This window comes from Plectropomus leopardus, chromosome 12, assembly GCF_008729295.1.
Source record: "Plectropomus leopardus isolate mb chromosome 12, YSFRI_Pleo_2.0, whole genome shotgun sequence".
In the NCBI taxonomy this organism is placed as follows: Eukaryota; Metazoa; Chordata; class Actinopteri; order Perciformes; family Serranidae; genus Plectropomus; species Plectropomus leopardus.
The window spans coordinates 19,028,721-19,052,577 of record NC_056474.1 but is presented as its reverse complement, the minus strand read 5'-3'; the positions used below and the strand labels follow the sequence as shown (position 1 = coordinate 19,052,577).

At 40.4% G+C, this 23,857-nt stretch overlaps 1 protein-coding gene across 3 annotated transcripts in view; it reads left to right on the top strand.

Annotated features, from left to right (window-relative positions):
* Positions 1–23,857, top strand: part of mast3a (microtubule associated serine/threonine kinase 3a) — a 39,093-nt gene that overhangs the window by 1,434 nt on the left and 13,802 nt on the right. For 2 of the 3 annotated variants that reach the window (XM_042497068.1, XM_042497066.1), the window contains exons 1-12: positions 2,582–3,005; positions 7,082–7,170; positions 7,876–7,948; positions 12,103–12,123; positions 12,326–12,404; positions 15,779–15,936; positions 18,908–18,983; positions 19,250–19,459; positions 20,660–20,761; positions 21,662–21,794; positions 22,687–22,772; positions 23,746–23,831. In XM_042497068.1, the coding sequence (XP_042353002.1) occupies positions 2,920–3,005; positions 7,082–7,170; positions 7,876–7,948; positions 12,103–12,123; positions 12,326–12,404; positions 15,779–15,936; positions 18,908–18,983; positions 19,250–19,459; positions 20,660–20,761; positions 21,662–21,794; positions 22,687–22,772; positions 23,746–23,831 (1,199 nt within the window). In that variant the 5' untranslated portion in view covers positions 2,582–2,919. Of the gene's footprint in view, positions 1–126; positions 159–2,581; positions 3,006–7,081; positions 7,171–7,875; positions 7,949–12,102; positions 12,124–12,325; positions 12,405–15,778; positions 15,937–18,907; positions 18,984–19,249; positions 19,460–20,659; positions 20,762–21,661; positions 21,795–22,686; positions 22,773–23,745; positions 23,832–23,857 lie in introns of those variants that run through there. The other variant, XM_042497067.1, reaches the window with a different exon arrangement.

The following is a 23,857-nucleotide window of genomic DNA, read 5'->3' as shown; positions in this document are numbered from 1 at the left end:
CAACCCTCCCTGCTCAAACAGCAATAACTGATATCTGCATTTCAAAGTGATAATACTGTAAAAAAAAAAAAAAGCATGGAAAAAAAGACATTGTCATTTCAATATTTCCCATCTCTTCTCTTCCAGAAAGAACTGAGTCTTCCTCGCAGGGGAAATGTGTAAGTGTTATCAACATATTCTGTGCTCTGTCTGTCTCTGTCTGCCTCTGCCCCCTCCCTTCTCCTCTTCAAACCAGACCAGCCAGGTGCCTGTCACTCACTTGTCAGCTTTATTGTGCATGCAAGCCGTATTTCACACCAGGGTACATTTACTTGACTCTCCTGAGAGGCCTGAATGTCTAAAGGTGTTTATGCCAGAGAGTCAGAGCAGTCTCACTGCTCAGACAGGTTTTGAGTAAACTCAGGGAGGCAGAGCAAAAAGAGACGAACCAAATTATCTGATGTGATGACAGTGGAAGAGCAACTGTAAAAATCTTATTGCTGAAAAAAATATAATACACGCTGAATATCTGAATCGTCTTTCTCATTTTGCTACAGCAGAGTTAATAATCTGGTGTTTATGTGCGAGATGAGCAAACAAGCTGAGCCTGCTCTCACAGGTAACTCAGTGATGTCACCTGATGTTTAATGGGACTTTTGCACAGTAGTACCAGTTCATATCAGGTTTAATCAACAGAGGAGTGACACATGTAAACACCTTGAAGGAACTTCCTTGTGAGTTTCTGCTAAAAAGGGAGGCGTCTCACAACATCAGTCTCACTCACCTGTTGAGGGACTTCCCCCAGTCTTTAAATCAGACACTATGCCAGGTTAGTTTCACTGTCTGTGAGTTAGATGAATTATTAGTATCACGAGGAGTACTAACAGCAGGTCACAGGCGATAGATTTAAAGATTTATAAGGGGTTAAATTCACATACTGGTTTTTCCCATCTAGTCAAGGTGTCAGAGACACAAGGAAATTGTCAAAGTAGTTGTATTAAGGGCAATATTTCTTTGGTTTCTGTGTTGCACCCTATATGTCTGAGTGATCACAATAAACCATTTAATTTATCAGTGATCTGTTCTGGTTTATTTTATATGGTAGAATAGCCTAGCAGGACTGGATTAGTTCACTAGGGGATAAACTGGCTGTGAGCCCATTTTGACCCCATGTTTGTATTAATTTGATTTTAAAAAGAAATATGCTCTGTGAAAATTATGACTCAGCATTCACAAACAAATGTGCAACCTGAAGGTCAGTATAAATAATTATATAGTAAGTCTATAGCGCTGCTTCTGAAACAATTTATTTCAGTTTCATCTTATGCCAGGGTGCTGGAAAAAGGCTTCGACCAATTCTCAGACCTCACATCCAGGAGGAACAATGCCGATCTGTCCTGGTCATGAAAGAGGGGACCAGCTCTTTACGCTTGCTGGGTTACTAGAGGGGTCATGGTAGTTTGTTCATCCATACTTGTTTTCTGAATTTGGAGAAGCTTTACAGCTGAGTTCCTTAAGGAGCTGTGGAAGTATGATTGGTCCATATACATCGGAGTGAGAGCTGTGTCTGTTTTCTCGACAGGGAATCAAACACATTTCCAGTTGTCTCTTGTCAACAATTCTGTTTGTGATTGTCATGGATAGGATCTTAAGGCACAGTCAGGAGGACATGAGTTTCTGGTTTGTGGACCGCAGAGTTGCTTCTTCATGCTTTGCAGATGGTGTGGTTCTGCTGGCCTGACCTTGAGTGATGCTGCTGTTTCACCGCATCAGAAGTAGCCAATTTAAGTGGTTCAGACATGTGATAAGAAGGACCCTATGGGTGTATTCCTTTGGAGGTTTTCCAGGCTCATCCAACTGGTAGGAGACCCATAAAAAAAGCTGAAAAGATTGTATATCTTATCTGGCTTGGGAACGCCTTGGGGTTCCCTGGGAAGAGCTGGGAAACATTGCTGAGGATAGAGACGTCTGTACTATCTTGCTTAGCCTGCTTCCACAGTGACCCAAATTCATTTTTTCTCACAAACTAATGCACTCACGATACTGGAATTTCCGATCTGGATACAATTCTTATCAATAATATATACTATATAAAATAGCCGCCGCCAAGTACAGGTTCCTAATATTTGCTGACTTTTACTTAAGTAACGTTTTCAATGCAGGGCTTTTTCATATAACAAAGGATTTTCGGTTTGGTGTAAGTAATTTTACTTTAGTAAGGGATCTGAAGACATCCTCCAGCACTGGTTTTCACACAGTTTGAAATCTTGGGGACATATGCGTTACAGTCCTTGAAATCCATGAAAATCTCATGAGGATCTCAATATTCCATGATGAAAAACATGCATCATTCATGACAAGTATAGCTCAGATGCGACTTGCAGTGTAGCCTACTTTTTACATTTTTAAAAAGGGTTTCAAAATGCAGTAATGTAACCGGTATTCTCACTTGAAACACACAATTCCCAAATCTTTTGTTTTTCGCTGGGTGATTCATTTGTGTTTCAGTGGTTACCAGTGTTTCCGACAGCGCTTGAAGGCATCATTAGTCCCTCCTCCCTCCGGCGCGCGCTGACGCGGCTGCGCGGTGCGGCGTCGCTGGTGCTGCTGGAAAGTTTGTATCACTCTTTGCGTTTTACCGAGGATATCGCTCGCTAATGTCACATCCCGCGGTGGACGGACTGTTTGGGGAATTTTGCTGGTGACATTGAGAGGGAGCGGAGCGGACATGGCGGTTGCAGTCGCTCATCATCACCGAGCTGCCGTGCCGTGGGTCTGGGGTCAGTTTTTACTGAAGCTAAATGGAGTTGTTTCAGCCGTTGGACACTGCGTACTGGCCTAACCACCACCAGTAACTCCTCAGCAGAGAGACATGGTGCTCCCACTTTAACAAGGACATTTCTGAAAACTGGACAGGATTTAACGGTCACCACCATCACCATGTCTGACCAAAACTACTACTGGACCGTGTTGCCGAGCTACAAAACTAGTTTTGTGCCTGGGGCCATGATGAAAAGATCAAAAAGGTAACACAGCCTGTTTTGATAATAGACTTCATGAATGTTTGTGTTGACTGCCGCAAAGCGAAAACGTCTGCTCTGTCTGTAGTTGTCATCAGCTCCCTGCTGAGCTGTGCCATTCACTGTCTGACAAACAGCAATTTGTTGAACGTTTATGCTGAGCTATTTGATTCACATCACGTAAACGCAACCCCCACAGTGTATGGTAACATTACCAGGGTACAGCCCAGATTGATAATGCCATTGTGCTGTGTGTGATTGCATACTGTGCGGTGGTACTGTATGTGTCGGCTACATCCGCCCTAGTTTTTGTTTCCGACAGAGAAACGTGGCCATTGTAGAGGATTGTGTATGGGGGCAGACTGCATTGTCTGCTACCAGCTGTCGCATAAAGCGACACACAGACTCAGTGCGGATCGATACACTGATGTGGTTAGGGGGGCTGGAGTGTTGGAGATGTGCTTTTATCTGGGAGATAAATTTGATCAGACCTCATAGAGTAGAGCAGTATAATGTCTCTTTTACGTCCTATAAGGGCTTTGACAATCAGTGAGTTCATAGTGACACAATTGTAATTTATGGAATTTGTATTTACTTTGTCATAATTATAATTTGCCTGGTAAAATGCTGTTTTGTTTGCATTCTAGTACAGGATGCATATGCTTTTAGTGACATACACTACAACAGTGGTTCCCAACTGGTCCAGCTACTGGCTCCATATTTCTCCTTTGTCATTAGTTCAAGGTCCACAAGATATATTGTCACATATTAGATTTTATTTCACAAAATGTAAACAACACAGTGAAATGAAACATAATGCAGAATAAAGTGCAATTACTTAGTAAATTAATAGCACCGCAATCAAAAAAGTACACATTAATGCTTCAAGACCGATGACATGACAACGCTGTAAAGGCACACTCTTTTAATAGGCCAAACGTTACAAACAGGTCAATAAATGTCTTTCAAAAGACATTTGCTCACTCTACATGTTGGTGTAATACATAAGGTCCTCAACAAAGTCTGTAGGTCTGTATTTCATAATAAAGTATGCTTTTACAAACTTGACACATTCTCAAATCACCTCTGATGCATTCAGGATGGACCCGCGACCCACCAGTTTGGAAGCGCTGCAATAAAGTTTACTTTGCTAATAAATGGAGTTCTGGAAGAAATCGTCTTGTGGTTTAAATGCATGTAATATTGTTTTCTAACAAATAACGTGCTGCTTAAGACATTCTGTGGTAGGGGTGAGGATCAACAGAGGCCAATAAGAGATTGTCATGATACAATATTATTGTGATTTCAAATGTTTTGCGATAGGTTGGGAATTGCCATAGTTTATTTCGATATAGTGTGATTTATTGCGTTTTTTTCAACTACATACTTTACCCAAAGAAAGCTGTTTTATCAAATATGATAAACAAGTTCATTTTTGTCATCTCACTTCAGTCATCCTTATTACCTCAAAATGCATCTAGTGGACTGAAAAAGCAATTGATTTTATTAATTCAGTATGTTACCAAAAGTTTGATTGTATTTGCCATATTAATGATTTATATAATTAAAAATCACTACTTGGAGCTGGTGTTTGTTTATTGACACAGTATTGCCAGGCAAAATTTCACAATACTATACTGTATCAACCCCCCCACCCCTATTCTGTAGTGTCAAACTATCCACCTTTTCCACATAGATTGAACATGCATAAGTCATTCAACACAGCGTGACTGTGAATGGAGCTCAGTAGATAAATGCAGCCCTTCACCATTACCAGACATGTGAAACATGCATTTCAGTGGCCTACATTCACCATGCTACATGGCTGCCTGCACGTTCCCTACAAACCGCCATTGTTGATCCAAAATATGGGTATCCTTATCACTGCCAAGTGTTGATAAAGCTCTCTTGTGGTCATGGTGTGATACAGTGATGATTTCATGCCATTTTTTTCATCCAGGCGCTATAGTGTGAAAAGGGTGTCTGTTTGTTTACTCTCTGATAAGAAGAAAATGGTGCACCCTCACAGCACCGTTCTGTGGTTGGTGTGTCGTTGGAGCCAAAGTCAAGCATTTATTGGCTCTCCTTTCTCTCTGTTGCTGCCGTCTCTGCCACTTTGAGTCTTTTTCGGTTGGGGGCCATATACTGCGTGAATCTGCCTCAGCACCGACCCAGAAACGTCAGGCTGTGTTGTTGTCTCAGCCCCTCAATTATTTTGGGTCATTGCCAGAGAGAAAGAGAGATGGCATCGACATCATCTGCATGAAACAGAAAGCATGATGGGATTACATCCAGTTTAGTGGGGAATGTAAAAACAAACATTAAAGAAGCCTCAGTTCTTTTCTGTTTGAAGACTTTGGCACAGATAGAGTGAGCATCAGGCATAAAGAGACACCTAATATGCACAAACCTACAGGAAGTGGGAAAAAATAACATTTGAACTTTAAAGTAACTGCATCATAATTACGCTGGCTTTTATGTGCGTGAGTCATGCACAGAGAAATGTCACCTAGTATAATCTGCCAGCTTTTAAACAGGTCTGCCACTCACAACTTTTAGATGGGACTTTTTCTAAGAAAAATATTTCTTTTAGGGTGCTCCAGAGAAATGATTTGACAGATTTTTGCATTTTTTTCTCAAAAGCAGCACAGAAGCAATGTAATGAATTCTAACAAAATGTACCAAATTTGAACAAAACTGGTCAAAAAAAGAGGAGCACTAGTTGTAAGTTGAAGCCAACCATCAGCAATGATCAGCTTTAAAAATAAAAAGAAAATTTCTGAATCCAAAGTTGCATCAACTGCTGAACCTCTGACTCTGCAATGAAAACACAATCTCTTTGATGTTTTTACCTATAGATCAGTCTGTGTGTGTAACATGTGGATACAGATTGTGCTCATCCATGATGGATCTTTAATGGTGTGGACAGTATGTTATAGCCTGCGCAGTTATGCCATGGGAGTCTGTCATCGAGCGCGCTTATTTCTTTACGTCGTTGTATAACAGCCAGCCAAGGCTGTTTTTATAGGATCAGGTGCTCCCACTGGTACAAGCTCTGTTCTTTCCAGATGTTTCCCATACTCTCACATGAAAATGCTTCCAGACACAGAAGACATCATCGGATAATCATGGATACTTAAGTGTAATACCTCACCACATGGCCCATGCTCCTCATTATTCACTGAATGTTGGTTTATTTTATGTATTTCCATTATTTGGTAACTCCCATAGCCAGAAACATTATATTCTTAAAGGGGAAACTGCACTCCAAAATCAAAAATACACATTTCTCCTTTTGCCTGTAGTGCTATTTGTCAGTACAGATTGTTTTAGTGTGAGTTGCAGAGTGTTGGAGATATCAGCCGTAGATATGCCTTCTCTTGAATATAATGGAATTATATGGCAGTTGGCTTGTGGTGCTCAAAGTGCCAAAAAACAACAACAAAAAAACAAATCTGAACTGCAAAGTGTCTTTCCAGAATTATGACCTCATTACGCAAGATAATCCACAGACCTTGTTGTGGATTATCTTGAGTAACCGGTAACCGGGTCATGATTTCTTGAAAGAAACGTTGCGGTTGAGATTCTAAAATATTTGTTATTGTTTTTTCTGCTTTTGGTACTTTAAGCACCACAAGCTGAGTGCCATCTTGTTTCATTACATTAACTAAACTAATTTGGAGTATTAACTCAACTCCATACCAAAATAATAAATTAAGAAATAGCACTGCAGGTAAGAGGAAGAATATGTATTTTTGATTTTGGGGTGAACTGTCCCTTTAAATGAGTGTTGACATAATAGCCAAATGTAATACACAGTACGTACTTTCTGTGTCAGTGTATGTTTACATATTTACATACACACATGTTTGTAGCAATTTGTAATGTGTAAACACCATCACCAGTTTCATCAGTTATCACTGTTTTTCTTATCACGATCAGCACCTGAAGTTCATAGGTTGTGTTTTAGTTTACCTGACTGTTTACTGCACTGATAAGAGACTGTTGCTGAGTGATTGTGTGTGTAATTGTCTTTCATAAGCAAAGTTTTCTCTGTTGTGTCTGTTTTCTTTCTCTCACAGTTCCCGTAACAACAAGAGAAGGAGTTTGGCGGTCGGGACCCCGTCGCCCACGCTCTCACGACCTCTTTCGCCTCTCCCACTTGCCACAGGTACTGTGTTGTTTTTAGCTGCTGGGCTCAATGCGTGATATTGTTTGGCAAGTACACTAAAAGGCTCATTATTTACATTGACACGATCACATGGAAAACTGACAAGCATGTGAAGATGAATGAGTAGACATTAGCTTTTTTGTTTAGCATTTTTCCCTTCAGCCTAGTTCGGTTTTTGATGTACGTCACAAGACCAGCACCAGTTCCCCCTTCATCGAATTCTCATTGCTGTTGGATCATAATGTGCCAACAGTATAGTGCACAAAACATAGTTTTCCTCGTGATGATATTTTTCATGTAGCTCCCTCTGGGTAACACATTCCTTCATCCAGAGACTGATTCATTCTCTGCTCCCATTTTTTGAAGTGACTCAGGGTGTGGCAGCACTCTGCCCTCAGGATCTGGCATAAAAACCCTTTAGTGACCCTTTCGAGAGTATACAGTGTGTTGTGATCAACAACAGGACTCCATTCTGTCTGCTGAAACTGAGATTGTTTGATTAGGCAGGAGAGAGGCCTTCTGTGGGGGTGTGACTCTAATTAAAAGATTTTATTGTTGCAGGCTGAACTGTGGAGTAAAGGGAAAATGATCATATATCATATTTCAAACTGATCATGTAAAACAAGAGACAGCAAGAGCCAACATATATAGTTATATACAAGGTTCATAATTAAAGTTTGTAACTGATTTCTTTTGTTTCTTCAGCTGGCAGTAGCCCTTCAGAAAGCCCCAGAAATGTCTCTGCCAGCACTTCTGCCAACTTCCAGTTTGCCCGCAGGTAAGAATTATCTCAAGAAGTTTTTAATATAGAGTCGCTCTAAAGCACTTGAGCAAATCAACTCAGTCAAATTACTGCAGTAGTATTTTCACCACCTAATACAAAAATGTAAACTTTGTAAGACTGATAAAATGCAGCGCAGATGCCTCCAAAAACAGTGAATTAAATGCATCTTCTAATACTAGAGTAGGTTCCTTTTTTCCTGCAAGGTATGAGAATTGACAAAACTGTAGACAGCTTAAGTTTAAAACATAAGAAATACACGCCAATATGTCCCAGTACATATAAAGATATAGTGGAGTAATGCAATAAGTCACGCTACCTCTGTGTGTGTTGTACTCTGAACTTCTCAATGGTTTGCTGTGGTAAGCAGGTCTGGCTGCACAATAGACTGTAAAAACTGGACGTAGCTATTGTGACATCACCCATGGGTTTATGGAATCCAGTTTTGTATCTTGTTTTTTTGTAACCAGAAACGCCATAATAGAACAACAAGACTTGTCTTGTGGAGCTGTTAGGGAGTGAGGGATGGATCTGTCTCATAGACCACACTGAAGCCTTGCAGACAGCCCTGTAGCTCAGAATGGCATGCTATTTGTATGTAACTTTAAGCCTAAATAAAATGCAAACGAGTTCAGTTGCTGAAGAGACCAAAATCGCTGATTGTACAGGCTGTAAACACGTTTATTTCTGCTGTAAAATTGGGCATTTTAATATGCAGGTCTATGGGGATTGATGGGCTGCACGTGCATATTTGTGCATGTGTGTATCCTACCAGCTAGTTACTGATGCTTTTCACTACACTAACATGGCATTTATCACTGATGTCAGGGGCGTCGTCATCACAGAAGCACAGTGCCCATTCTCAGGTTCCCCCCTGCCAAACACCATGAGCTCGGTCATTATTGTCACCGTTGTTTAGTGCTGATACTGTATGATGCTCGTACACTGTGATTTTGGCATTGCCCCTTTAATGCCATACCAAGCCAAAAGCAAATCCTGACCAGAGCATTCATTTTCACCTGTTTTAAGCTGAATACAAAAAAATCATGTTTAAAAATAACCTAAGAAACTTGGTTATGGAGGAAACTGAGTTGGGTGAATAATGAACATTTCCAGGCTTGGTTCCCCTTTGCCCCTGTGGTGGAAATGAGGCAATGAAAAGCAAGTCCAACAGGCTGAAAGGCCCCAGGGCCACTTGCTGGATGTGGGTCTTGGCATTTGTCAAGCCAATTAAGGCACCAAGTCAGTGCACACACTTTAGGGCTTCTGTGATTATGGGGAAAAGTTGCAAAGCTTGCCCTTTCATCATGCTTCCTGCTATTGCTTATAGACTCATTGGGATTAAGAGGAATAGTAGCTGGAGTTGGCATCCTTATTCAGAAGCGGAAAATAGTGTGTTTTCGACTTGCTCGGGAGGAGATTTGGGGCAAAACAGCAATATCCAGGCTCATTCTTGAGAAGATGCATTGAAATAGTGTTGCATATATTACAAGTATACATGTGTGTTGCTTCTTGCACCCTATTAAATGTCATGTCCTATGAATTAGCATTTAATGTTGCAGTGCAGTATGGCACATTGCACCATGAGCTGGAGGACGGAGAGGGGAAACCTCCTGATAGAATTGCTTCGCACGAGCCTGCATGACTCATCTAAATTTATTGAGACTTTTTAAGCTGCCAGTGTAGAGACAGATGCTGTGACTGCACTTTTGAGAGCTCTATTGGGTTTACTTGTTAATTCAAAGGAGCTGTGTCGCCCTGCTGTTAGTGCAATTATTTTGTCATGTAAACACAGAAGAGCCAGACATGCAATAGTTGACATTCACATGAAGAATAAATCTTTTTTTATGAATGCAAATGAAGGAATAAAGTGATAAGCAATCAGCTCAAGGATGAGGCATAAATGTTTAGCTGCAGCTCCGTCTTCACTGTTACAGACGCTTTTTTTAACCTTGAGGTGTGTGAGGACTGCCAACGTTCACAAAATACCACAATAGTTCTTTTCCTTTTACACCCCAGGTATTGATTCTAACAAACCTCGTTTTTAATCTTAGCGTCTATACTCTTGAGCCTTGCAGGACTTTAATACAAAACCCTAGCATCAGCAGTAAGGTGTTTAATAACACATAGTGGATAAAATACATATTGGATACAAACCAGATAAGAACATTTTCTTGTGCTGTGGGGGCAATGTGCAGTGGGAGTAGAAGCGCTGAGGAGGCAGCAGCACCTCCCCAAACCAGGTATTATAAAAACCATCACAAACTTTTAAGTTTAGTTTAGTGTTAAAACTACATCCTTTTCCCTTTACTACAATATAGACTATATGTATGCACAAGTATTTCTGGTAGGAAAGAGGATTAGTTTTGTTTTATTTTATTTATTATTTGGACTGGGTGCTGGTTCTCAATACTTTTTAAGTTATCAACCAAAATAACTTAGTACCAAGTAGCATTGAAAGATCTCCAGTCCAGTAATACCTGCATTCAATCATTTTTGTACACAGGTCTAGAAAAACCAACTATTTATATGGATTTGCTGGCAGTGACTCACCACAAGAACTTAGTGCAATATGCGGTTGGTCAACTACAGCAGCAGCTACAATCCATAGAGTCGAGCGTGCTGTGTTTAGTTAAACTGAGAAGAATTTTCATACAGTAGTAAAAAATATAGGCCTATATTACACTGTCAGGATGACAAGGTTAGGTTCAGGATGTCCCATCAAACCTTCCACTACACAACAGGATGAAGACAGCCATTCAACAGCTAAGGCAGAAAATGCTTTTCCACAACGCACCACATCCCAAAACATCGAACCACTTGCGGATGTACTCGCCAATAAAAAACAACAGCAATACATATGTGTACATTCTTTTTTTGTACATGATGTTCAGGACCTCATTTGGGGATGCTACAAAGCAGCCTCTGTTTGACCATTTTCTAAAAGACTTGTGGGCTCTGCACCTCTTTTTTTTTCTTTGCAAGAAACAGTTTCCCCCACTCTGTAGCATGGGCATAGATTTAAGAAACCATTATTTACAGAGTTGGCAGTTCAGAGTGCAAAGACGCCAATAAAAACATTCAAAGGTATGGCTACTCTACACACCTGTAGTGTCTGGTGGCAGAAAAAGGTATCAAATGAAGCTCCATGTTGGTGTCAGTAACACTTAAAGGGTCCCGATACTGGTATCAGATTTTTTAACAATACACAGCTCTATTTATTATCCTGTCAAACTGACACCTCTGGAGAAAGTCCAGTACAGTCAGCTACACAGTATATAAGGTTACTGCTATAACTGTCAGTGTATAGCACACTGATATTTTTGGACAATTAATGCAACAGGATGTGTGATTTGGTTTAAGCTCTTGATTATGAAATATATCTGGCAACTAGAAGTGGCTCTAAATTTTGAAGGCTGGCAGAGTATGCATTTAATAATGTATAAATGTACCGTACTCCCACAGAGAGAGAGGGAGAGAGGGAGAGAGAGAGCACTCCTGGCAACCCTGGAAAAAAAAAACGCCGGCTTTTTCAACTGACTAATCATTGTGTCTCCATCACACTCAGAGCAGAACCATCCAGTTTCATTGTGTCATCCTTGACTTAGCCGCACATCCCCAAGAGCTGGTTTGTGCAAGAAAACATTTGACCATCCCTGTCATCACAGATTGAATCAGTTAGTGAAATTGGGCCGTGTCCTCAGAGTGCCACACTGGGTGGAAAAATAGGGGGGCAATAAAGATGGAGGCGCTGCTGCACGTGGAAGTTTCACACGTACAAGTTGAAGTGTAGTAGCAGTCTCTGTGGGTGTTTGGTGGCGTATGTGTAGGCACTGTTTATGAGTGTATTTTGTTGCCGTATGTGTGTCTGTGTATAATGAGTCACGAGTCAAGTGTCTGTGGGTCTCAGTGCTGCAGTATGATGGCAGCTTGGCAGGTGTTCAGCAGCAGCAGCAGCAGCAGCAGCAGCAGCAGCAGACTGCCACTGGCTGCGAGCTGTGACAGACAAACAGTGCTATGACTCTGACAGCCAGACTTACTGTGTCACTATCATTAAACAGTGTTTGTTTTCTTTCTCACTGTGTGTCTCTGCCTTTCTCTCTTCTCTCTCTCCTTCATTTGTGTCTTCCTCTTTTTTTGCATCGGCATAGCCAACTGGCCCGCACTGAAAGGTAAGAGAACAACAATCTGGTGTTGGTTTTTTATGACACCATTTTAAGCATCAGATCTTAGCGCTTTAAGGTTGCATGGAAAGACAAGCATAAAATGAGATTTGCAGGTTCTTTGAAGGTTGGAGTGAGTCAACAGGATGTGTAGGTTTCATATGTGATGGGGAGCCAGCACTGAGCTGTCTGTTACTGTTTGTTTCTGCAGAGCGGATGGGCGAAGGTGGTCTGTGGCATCAGTTCCCTCATCTGGATACTGCACTAATGCACCCAGTTCATCAGTATCTGTAAGTTGAGTTTCTTTTCGTGTTTCTCTCGGTGTCTCTGTCTTTATTTCCCTGCAGTCATCAGTGGCAGTGAGGTCTGTGTCTCTTTCCCTCATCTGATATTTAACCTCTTTCCAAATTGCTGCCATGGGACCATTTAGCTCCCTGTGTTACTTATACTCACTGTATCTATCGCTTTACGAGACCATGGTGTCTTGTAAGCTTATGGTGTTGTCTAACTGAACTGAAAACCCCATCAGTTTACACACAGTGTAGGAAATAAATCAACCTATAAATTATTGTTGATTTACAATAGACCCCAGTTTACAGAGTGAGTTATTTTCTAAAAAGGGCTCTGTACCTTGACCATATTTTAGATGAGCTGTGAAAGTGGCAAGTATGTTTAATATCTTAAGTAAAGTGATGCAGATTCAGCTTGTCATGTAAAAGTTTTATGTGATGCGGCATAATTAAAGCTGAGGTGGGCAGTTTCATTTTGGCATCATTGGGCAAATACCCCATAATAACCTTACAGCAAATTGTAGTTGAAGTGGACTGAGAGAAAACTAGACTTCTACACCTCCTCTGGGCTCTGTTTTCAGGCTTTAGAAAATCCAGCCCGTGATGGCGGACTTCAGCCAATCACAGGTCATTTTAGAGAGATAGTCCCTATTGGCTACGAATGAAGATGTGCATGCGTGTCCTTTGAAATGGTAAATGTCTTGATTAAATTGCAAAGAATCCTGCAGAGAAAGTTGCTACTCCAGCACTGATAACAGCTGCCTAAACTCAAAGCAACCCACAAATGGAAGATCGATTTCTCGAAAAGAGAGACTATGACAATAAATGAAACAAAACACGTTCCAGTATCAACGAACCATTTCAGAGATGGAGAGAAAATGTTGCTGAAAGTTTTCTTCTGATTACTGGAGCTAAAGGTTTATCTCTGCAGCTAATTCAGGCTCATGTTTATGTAGCTTATGTTAGCTAGAGCCTTCAGTCGCTGGGTAATCACAGAATACCTTGGCGGGAAGAGAGTGTGCAGCAGCTTCGGAGACAAACTCCAGGCCCGAGGCTGCAGCATCATGATCTCAGCTAGTGACGGGGGACAGGGCAGTTGTTGCTGCCGTCACACAGTTTAGACTTGGCATTGCTGCTGGCCTCCAGCATGCTGCGACTGCCGAATTTGAAATGCTACAGCAGCCAACTGAGGGTCCGTCCCTGATGGTTGGCTGGATGTTGCCCCCCCCTGGCAAGGCAGTCCACAGATGTGGGAAGCGAGGCGTAGGACCACAGTGTGCGTAAGCTAGCTAATTCTTGTCTCATTTGTGGTCTGACAAACAGACAGAGACAGAGCTCAGGAATAAAAGAACTGGGTTACTGTATGAGGTGCATGCGCATGCTCGTCTGGTGAAATGGGAGACACAGGAGGAGGACGGGGTATTTCAAAATTCTGCCCTTTTTTTGCCCTTTCTAAAAAATGGTGTACCCAGCTTTAACCATAATTTGGCAAAAAAATAAAGTGTTTTACAATGACTGAGCATAATAAAAAAGGACAACATTATTCTGCAGCTGAGGTTTTAGAAATGTCTTGAAATGACTGATCACTGCCTCTATTCTTGAAAAAAACAAACTGCAAACTTTTCATGACCAGGAAGTGACAGTTTTATATTCAACTTCTGGTCATGTAGCACTTCACACTGACCATGTGGCATCTGCAGAGCATACAGTAGAGATAATCTGACTAACCGATGCAAGTAAGGACACTGAGTACATTCTCAGAGGTGGGCGAGAAACTTCACACCATCACAACACTGTTCTTTGACAGTCTGTCCGACTCTACTCTCTGCAGCCAGTTGATTCATACAAAACAGCTGACCGGAAACTGATGTCTTATACTTAAATGACTCAGTCAGAACAGGATACGTCCACCGATGATGCATCTCTGCATCATCAGCCTTTTATTGCACTTTCCACTGCGGACAGGAAATAGATTCCTTTCCCAAAGTTGTCCTGGACTGATTTATAGATGGATCACTTAATAGATTCACAATCGAAATACACGAAAATTGTTGCTCCATGTGGTGTGTTTTCTCTGCTTGAATTTAACTATTAACTTCAGTGGGAACAAAGCATGGTTACTATTTTACCATGTGAACATCCTCTTTAATAAATGACCTCATACCAAAATGATTTGAGCCACACTTCATGTAACCCCTTCTAACCGCGGGAAAGTACGGAAATTATAAGTCTTATCACTAAAATAACACAAGTCTTGTTGAAATGCGTGCCTTCTTTTTCCTGGATGACATCACACACGAGTAGGGACTGTACTGGCATTTCACATTTCCTCGCTCGGCTTTTCCTCTCGGGAAAAGTTCAAAACGCAAGGAGCTCCAAGTGCTGCCCGACTACACCCATCAGCTCTTTGCTAATGCTTTCTAAGTTGATTTTGTATAGAAAGTCATTACTGGAACGGCAGTTGGCTGTAAAAACAATACCCGCTCTCCTCTGTCACGGCTGTAATTTTGTATGGCCAACCACATGGCTTGGAGACGGTGAGGTCAGCTCTCCCCACACAAAGCCCCTTTCAGGCTCGCTGTCAGTGAGGTCTTTATGCTGCTCTCACTCAGTTCTGACACGTCTCTAGTTTCCTCCTCGGGGTATCTTTCTCCCTCTCTTCTTATTTTTTGTTACTTCCTTGCTTCTTTACTGTGTCCCTGTTTTCCTTTCCCGTTGACTCCCCCGTTAGGCTCTTCTCTTTCCTCCTTCCCCTTGCTCTTCCTCCAGTGAAACACAAGATCCTAGCCAGATGCGAGCTCTCATAAATTCCAGGCTGCGTGTCACACATTTTGTCTTGGAAAGAGAAATCTAATGCATGCATGGGCAACACAACAGCCGTTGCTGCATGCCTCAAGGCATGCTGCAGCCGGGAGGAAAAATCCTCCTTTTGGAGAGCAGAACACTAAAGCTCACTAAATCATTTTCTAAAAAATTAACAGATTTATGATGTTTTACTTTAGTGCAGTCTTTCTCAGCATGTCCTGGATAAGTGTTACCTCCAATTCAGAGCTATAGTGGAGCATGACAGCCTCTAAGTCTCCTAGCATTAACAGGATAATAAGTAAAGCTGAGAGAAGTGAGAGGAATGACTCTTATTAGAGGAAGCCTTTTAACACAAGATGGTATATCATCAAAGCAGCAGAAGCACAACCTGACATGATATGAATGTGCAAATTAAATAAGACAAAAGTGGGAAATAAGTTTGAGTATTCAGCCAGGTATTGTCTTCATTAGATATGTCCAGTATATTCCAGGACACTGACCTCTGTACACGGTTCTTTCCCACTTTCCACTTCTCTCTTTTCCATTATTCTTTTGTCTGTATCCCCCAGTCCTCGTCTTCCCAGGAGTTATTGCACCAGTTGCCCTTCCAGCCCACACAAGATGATCTCCACTTCCTGTTCAAGCATTTCCGGAGCACGGAGAGTGTTGCGGACGAAGAAGGAGCTCACGCTTCGCCTCCTGTCAGGCTCCGCTCACGCAGTCTCAGGTAGGTTTGAATCATGCAATAACTATACTGCATGGATGTACGGACTACACAAACACTGCACTTCTCTGGGAGGAGTTGTGATAGTTTTTGTCCTCATGCTGCACTGTAAAATCTCAAAATAATTGGTAACATCTACTTTTTAATATAATTTGTCAAATGCCTCTTGCATTAAATTCACACAGATCAGCATAGTGGAACCAACAACACTCACATTTTGTTTCTGATCAAAGCAGAGGATTCACTGTCTGCTGGGAAACTGTCACTACACTCTGGTCGACATGGGGAAGTGCTAATTCAAAAAAAAATTGGCTACTTAACCAAGCTTTCGTGGCATGGCTAAAATGTACAAGGCAGTGCATATACGACTTTTTGTGTTTTGTGCAAAAAGTTTTTCACTTGGCATGACAGGAATCAAGGCAATGGAATCCCACATGCAGAGTGAAAAACACAAAATTGCCAAGAAAACCCGCCAAAAAACGCTACATATTTAATGAACATTTGGGCAAAATTGTCCCTAATCCTGAGTAATTGATGTCGGTCCTTTGTTTATTTATTTGCTTCATTACTGGTTATTGTAAAATTGGTCTTTAATTTAATTCTAAGTGATATTTAAAACGTCTTAAAAAGTTTATTTAACTTGCCTTAAGCTGTAGGAACCCTGTGAGTGCTGTGAGTGTGAATGAAAGGGGAGAAAGGAAGTCATGACTGCCATTTGTACCCTTCATTATAGAGCCAAAGTTTCTGCTCCGCCATGAGAATTTTCCTGTTAGCTAACATTTGCTTGTCAGTTCCTTGGCCTGGACATGAAGTCTGTCTAACTATAACTGCAATATGATGCTAGGCTGCTTTTGCTTCGCTGTGCCTGGAAACTTTCTGCTGCACTAATTGAAGATGTTGGCTGTGGAGCTCATATAAAGACAACCGCCTCCAGAAGCTTCAGACACACAATGAGTAGTAGTGACAGACACCCTGCCTCCCGGACATTTTTCCTCTATTACACAGCTGCTTACCTAAACATGGATTTAAAATCATTTTCTGAGACACAAACATTTAGCAGTACTGCAGCTGCTGAAAAGCTTACAGTCAGCATCAGTGTGCTACTACAGTGTGCAGAGCTGTAAACAGAAACGTAAACGAGCAGTGTCTCATTTGGTAAAATTGCCTCTCATTTTAAACCAATGCAAGAAGGCCTAATGCTCCTTACTTTCTTTTAATGTATGAGGAAGCAATGGAATACTTGCTAAAAAAGGATTTGAATATGGTGTGATAATTATTTTATGTGGCTCTGGTGTGGCTATGTGTGCTGGTTACTGGTGATCCCCAGGATTAGAATATCGCATTTCCTCATCACTTAGCAAGGCTGTCCTCATTAAACACTTAAACGAGCCCTCCAAATAGCTCTTGTGTGGAGTTTTGAGGTTGCTGGAGACTTATATAACGGGCTGTGGAGGGTGTTGGCAACATCTTGATGTGGCTGTTTTTTCTGTGACGTGTCCCTGCCTGTACCATATATATATATGTCATGGAATTTCACAATCTCATTTTCCAGGCCTGGAAAATGCATGAAATTCTTTTTTTTTTTCATTTTCTCTCTATTTTCCCTTTTTCTCTTTATGTATACCAGCTAGCTGAGAAGAAATTATTATCGGTTCTTGAAAAAGTCATGGAAAAGTTTACAGGTTTTGTCCACGAAAACGTGTGGGAATGCTTATACATCCAGCAAAGCTGCATTTTCCGTCCAGTGGTCTTTTAATTTGACCTTTGATCAGCTGTTTACAGATGGAACATGAGATTTTACAGTTCTCTACCAGGGTTTTGACTTTTGTAATGCTATTAAAAAGACATCTAAAATACTGCACATATTGACTGAAAATAGATGACCGACAAGTGTCTATGCTGCCCTAAAATAGCTCCACAGGGTATGTAAAGCATTTCTTATTGCCATCAAAGAGTTCCCAAGGGGTTAACTGTTGCTTTTGCTCCTCAAATAAAACCACTGCTGTGCAACTGCAACAGTTGCAGTCACCCAGAAATAGTAAAGTGTATGTCACATGCTGATATTGTTATTTGTAGTATGTGACGTATAGGGGCACCCAGAGTTATTATTTTTAACATCTGTGATGACAGTACATTGATTTGTAATGTGTACGGACAGTTTTAAAGGTGCCCTCTCGTAACCGAAGCCCTGTGCGCACAACAGATGTTGTCATGGATACTGCAGATGAGAACCTGATCTGAATCACATTAGTGTTATATTCATGCATGCTGTGTTTATGACCTGGCAGGGCAATAAACACTGTCAAACATTTCCAGTTTCAAATTCATAGATCTTTCTTTGGCTTTAATAAAACCATTTTTAAGATTTGCATTGTTTTATAGCTTCAGTATAGTAGTGTTTTGTATTTTAAAGGAGCAGTTTGCAACATTTATAACATCAATGTGGCAGAAAACAAAAAATTTGTTATGTAAACATACAGTGGAGTAATTGTTTCCTGAGCAGAGAATGAAGTCACGCTCCCTGTATGTGTGTTTTAATCCAAGTTTCTCTGATCTTCGATATGGTCGATGGCCCGGCCTTGCATGCATGTTAGTGCACAAAGTCCTTGTGAATGTGCCCTGATGGGTCGCTGATTGCCGCCATTCTGCACTGCACTCATACAGTAGTTACCGCCGATATTGAAATGGCCTCATTGCGGACACATAGTGCCCACCCTTAGGTTCCCCCACGTTAGTCCTCTCAGTACTATTTTAATTACAGCGCTGCTGTAACACGGACACGGACAATATGACAACATGGACAGTGGATAGAGTCTCTGCAGAAAAACACACAGCACTATATATAGTTTTTTAGGAAAATGCTGCAAAGTGTATCTTTAACTTCATCTATGCAAACATATGATATAATGTTGATTGTTTGGTTGTAATTCTTACCCAATTTCCTGTTATTTTCTTTTACCTGGTTCTAATCCAGCCCTGGACGGACCTGTGGAACATTTGACAATGAAATTGTCATGATGAATCATGTCTACAAAGAACGCTTTCCCAAGGTAAAGTCATTGCCTTTCTTCCTTGTGTTCTCTCTGTGACATGTATTTTCTAAACATCTTCAGTTTGCTGGTGCATCTTCATGAGAACAAACGATCTACCAACTTGTGCACAAGCTTGTTTACACATGGAAACCAGGACAGGAGATTTTAACACAAAGTCGAAATCTTCACTTGCTCACCTGTGGGCACACAGTTTAAAGAAACTATTGATACAATACTGCTGTCGCCATTTTAAAATGAAGTCTTCCATCTTGCTCGTTTCCCAGGCGACAGCCCAGATGGAGGGTCGGCTGCTCGACATCATTGCAGAGTGCTCCCCAGGCACTGCTCTGCCCCTGGCTGACGGTGTGCTGGGATTCATTCAGCACCAGCTGGTGGAGCTCGTCAGAGACTGTCTGGACAAGTCCCAGAAAGGCCTGGTCACCTCCAGGTACTTCGTGGAGCTGCAGGAGAAACTGGAGAAGCTGCTGCATGAGGTGATTGTTTCTTATCTTATAAAGATGTTTTTGTCTTTTACATCTGATTCTTGGACAACATGCACACAATTTTGTTTTCGAAAAGTATGTAGCCATGCAACTGTTTAGCTGGCGTTTTGTTTATTCTAAGACATCATCAGGGGATTTCTGATTGGTGGAAGCTCAGATTGCCCTCTGGGACATTGCATGCTATACTGGAGCTTTACTGGGAATCATTTATTTGAAATTGCCTGTGTGATTGGTTCTCATTCAGTACCGTTTCCAGTTCATTGTTGTGTAACTGTGTTGTCATTTTATATCATTACTTAGATCTGTGCAGCGGTCAACTGTTTGATTATATAATTATTTATTACATAACCTTTCAAGCAACAATTTTGCTGCAGTACATGCTGCCTTCTTCAATACAGATAACAGCCTCTGCTGCAGACTTGAATGACGTATTAATCAAAAGCCTGGATAGATTAAAAGTTCATTTTCAGCCAGTTGATACAGTCGATGCTTTCTTGTGTTCATTCGGTCTCTTAATAGCTGTATCTACAGCACAACAGGGATTTCAATTTGTCTATAATTTCCACCAAAGCCACATTTCTGTAATTATTCTCCAGTCTTGCCAATAAAATGATTTTCCAGCTCAGAGGGAGTTTATTTTAGGCAAATGGTCCCTGCAGTCACATGTTAAAATGTTTGAATGTGTCCCTGTGCTCGCTTGTTCTTCTCTGGATTTATAATTGCTGTTTGGCGCTGTTTGTCTTTACTACAACTCTAAAAACAAAATTTGTAATAGGTTTGACAGGGTTAAACACAGAGCCTGATATAAATTATCAGCTGCCCAACCTGAACTCTGACTGACATCACTCTAACCAACACTGAAACACTGACTGAACCTGCTCTTTGACAAAGGCATGGCAATGTTAGACTAAGATATGGAGACAATGAGTGTTAATAAAAGTACACTCAGAAGGTTTTTTTTTTGTTATTTATTTATCTTGCAAAGCATCAGACAGTAACAAGTATTGATGCAAGATGTTGAAATACCAGCCCTGATCTATTAATTAACCAACAGATAACGTAAGAAGATGAAATGGATGCTAAAAATAATATGAGCCAAAGTGCAGACAGCCTCTCTATGTGCCTTCTGTCTTGCGGCAATTGGATTAAGTCACAATAATAATCCATCATCCTTTGTCCTTTCCCGTTCAGGCATACGAGCGTTCAGAGAGCGAGGAGGTGACCGTCATCACTAAGCTGGTCAAGAAGATTCTCATCATCATCTCCAGGCCTGCAAGGCTCCTGGAGTGTCTGGTAAGACTCACTGGCAGACGCAGGAGGGATTATAGGTGACATGAGAGACATAATATCAGCATAATGGTTGCCAGTTTAGAGCCTTGAACATAGCTGTCCTTTCAAATGCGGATGTCACCGGTGACTCACATGCAGTGATTATATGGTGTAATAATGATAGTTTTAGCAGTAACAATAACACAGTTGCATGTTGGAATAGGCAAAAAGAAAGTATACATTAGTTACTCAGCCTGTTATCCTGAATTTGTTTTGAACCTTGTTTTTCTCATAAGCCTCCATGGCAAATGAACAATCCCAAACGTGAAAAAAAAATCCTGATGAATTAAAGCAAGGTCAGCTAAATTTAAACTATATCAAAAACATCTGTTCACAAACTGTCACACAACTCATGCAGTATAATCCAAGTCTTGTTTATCTAGTTGCCTGATCAGCTCTTAACACACACATACATTTCCACTAAAACCTTACTATTTTTCCCTACATATACTTCCTTATACAAGTTGAGAGCGTAGGCAACAGTTGTCTCCTTTTGTGGATTTTTCCATTCACTGTGGAGGCATGAGAAAAATGCAAAGTTTTGTCACAGATTCAGTGTAACATGGGTGATTCACTGATATACTAATGACAGTTTTTTTAGGTCAAGTGTTCCTTTAATATTGACCGTGGGTGTGTATTTGATTATTCAACTTCACAAGTCCTAAAAAGAAACAAGCTGGATTCACTTTCTTTCTCACCAACTCTGTCATCACAATTGAGTTGCGTTTCCCGTTTTCTTGACTATGTATTTCCTGTGCAACACTGTGTTGTTGTTTTTTTTTTTGCTCCACAAAAGCCAAGGCAAAATGAAAGATGTTTTAAATGCAATAAAACCACAATATGTCTTTCCTGTCTTTTCTACAGGAGTTCGATCCAGAGGAGTTTTATCAACGTTTGGAGGCTGCAGAGGGTCAAGCCAAGGTGGGCCAGGGCATCAAGACTGATATTCCCAGATACATCATCAGCCAGCTTGGCCTCACCAGGGATCCCTTGGAAGGTGAGGAGTTGATTTATTTGTTTCGTTTCTATTTTAGTTTGACCTACTTTTGTCTATTAAGGCTTTTTAGATTACTTTTGTTTTTGATGAATTATTTAGCATATTTGGCTTGGATGTGCATGACATGGACATTATTAGTGCTGCAGTTATAGGAGCATTATCTCCCCTGATGTGTTGTAATATTTACTTAATTCAAGTATTATTATATTTATTTTACTGAGTCAAATGTTTGTTCACTATTTTATTAAAATGAAATATATATATGATTTTCAAAAAATCTGTTCTGTTTGTATGAGAACTTGTAAAAATTAAATTACACTGCGAAATGGTTATGGTAAAGGCACTATTCCTGCTACCATCTTTACGCCTGCTCTTTTTTTTGGTGCAAAATGCTTGATATTTTATGTGCTTCTTTTGATTGAAAACAAGGCGCATCCTGAAATGAGTCATGACACTTTGCTCAACTTACTACTATTTGCGCTGTAACTTTACGTGTTTTTCTGTTGTTATTGAATCTGCTCCTCTTGTATACCCTGTTGCCCAAATGACACTGATTTCCCCTCATTTAGTTTACACCCTGTTAAACAGGTTGTGTTTTTGGTTTGTTTGATGAGAGCCTTAAAAATACTCCCTCTATAGAGCTGCATGTCAGAACTGCTTTAAGCAAAAAGCATAATTCATTTAATTGGAAATCTTTAATCAGTTGAATCAACTGAACTAAGACATTATACACTCATTGAAAAAATCATTACAAATACACTGTAAGTAAAGTGGCAGCGTTATTTTGTCAAACATCATTAGTCAGTTTGTATCATTGCAAACAGTTGAATGAGCACTTATTGTCTTACTGGTGTTCATTTAAGCTGAATGGAGTTTGATCTGTGTGTTACAGAGATGGTCCATCTGGAGCAGACAAGTCCGAGTCACAGAGCAGCCAGCAGAGAGGCCGATGACACGGGAGAGGCAACACCCATACAGGTATAAGCTTACATTAAACGGCTGTAATGAACTGTAATGTGACTCTCTGTTTGACAGAACAAACAGTGGTCCAATAAAGTTATATGAAAGACAATAAATGGCAGTTGTACTGAAAAAATATGAAGTGACTTGAATAGATTATATCTTTATTTCAAACGTGAAAAAAATGACTAAAAGTTGAAAATGCAAAGTTGAAAACAAGCAAGAATATCCATCACACATTTTTACTACTTGACATAATTTAGAATTTACTGTCAGAAATGGAATAGGAAGAAGTGAATACTTATCAGATCCTACCCATTTTTTAAAAACTATTTTATCAATAAACGTAATATGAAACAAAAACATTTCATTTTTTCTGCCACGGTGTTTACCACACACACCTCGGTCAAATCATTCAAATGAAAATGAATCATTCAAAACAGAACAATCAGAATAAAACAAACAAAACACCACCAATTAAAAACAACCTGTATAACATAAACTCTGTCTTACCATGTTAGATCCCCTGACAATTCATATCATATCCATTCAATAATTTTTCTTTTTAATTTGTTTGTATTTTTTAAATGTTAGTGAAGTTTTTAATTTCCACAGCACAGCTGTTCCATGAATTATACACATATATTACTCTAAAGTCACGCAGACTTTGTCTCATTTTAAACAACTTCAGGATACTGTTAACTAATAATTTATTTTTTTCTCTGTACATAACTTTAATCCTTTTGAAGTCAACCAAATCTTTAAATGTTTGTATTTTAGTTTGATAAAGAGGGTTTATTGGTTCGAAGTGGTTTTGTTTATAATTCTTATACTTGCTCTTTATACTGTTAAAGTGTTAATTAGAGTGCTTGTTAATACAGGCAGACTCATTATCACTATAAAGCCTTTAAGTGCATGAACTCGTGCTTTTCTGAAGTAAAGCAGCAGTTCCTGTTATTGTCCTTCTCTTTTTTGGCTGTGTGTGATTCAGAGCCGAGCAGCCTGCACCCCTCCTCGCAGGAAACCGCTGGAGAGTGACTTTGAGACTATCAAGCTCATTAGTAATGGCGCCTATGGGTGAGTAAAACTCACTTCTTTGTTTG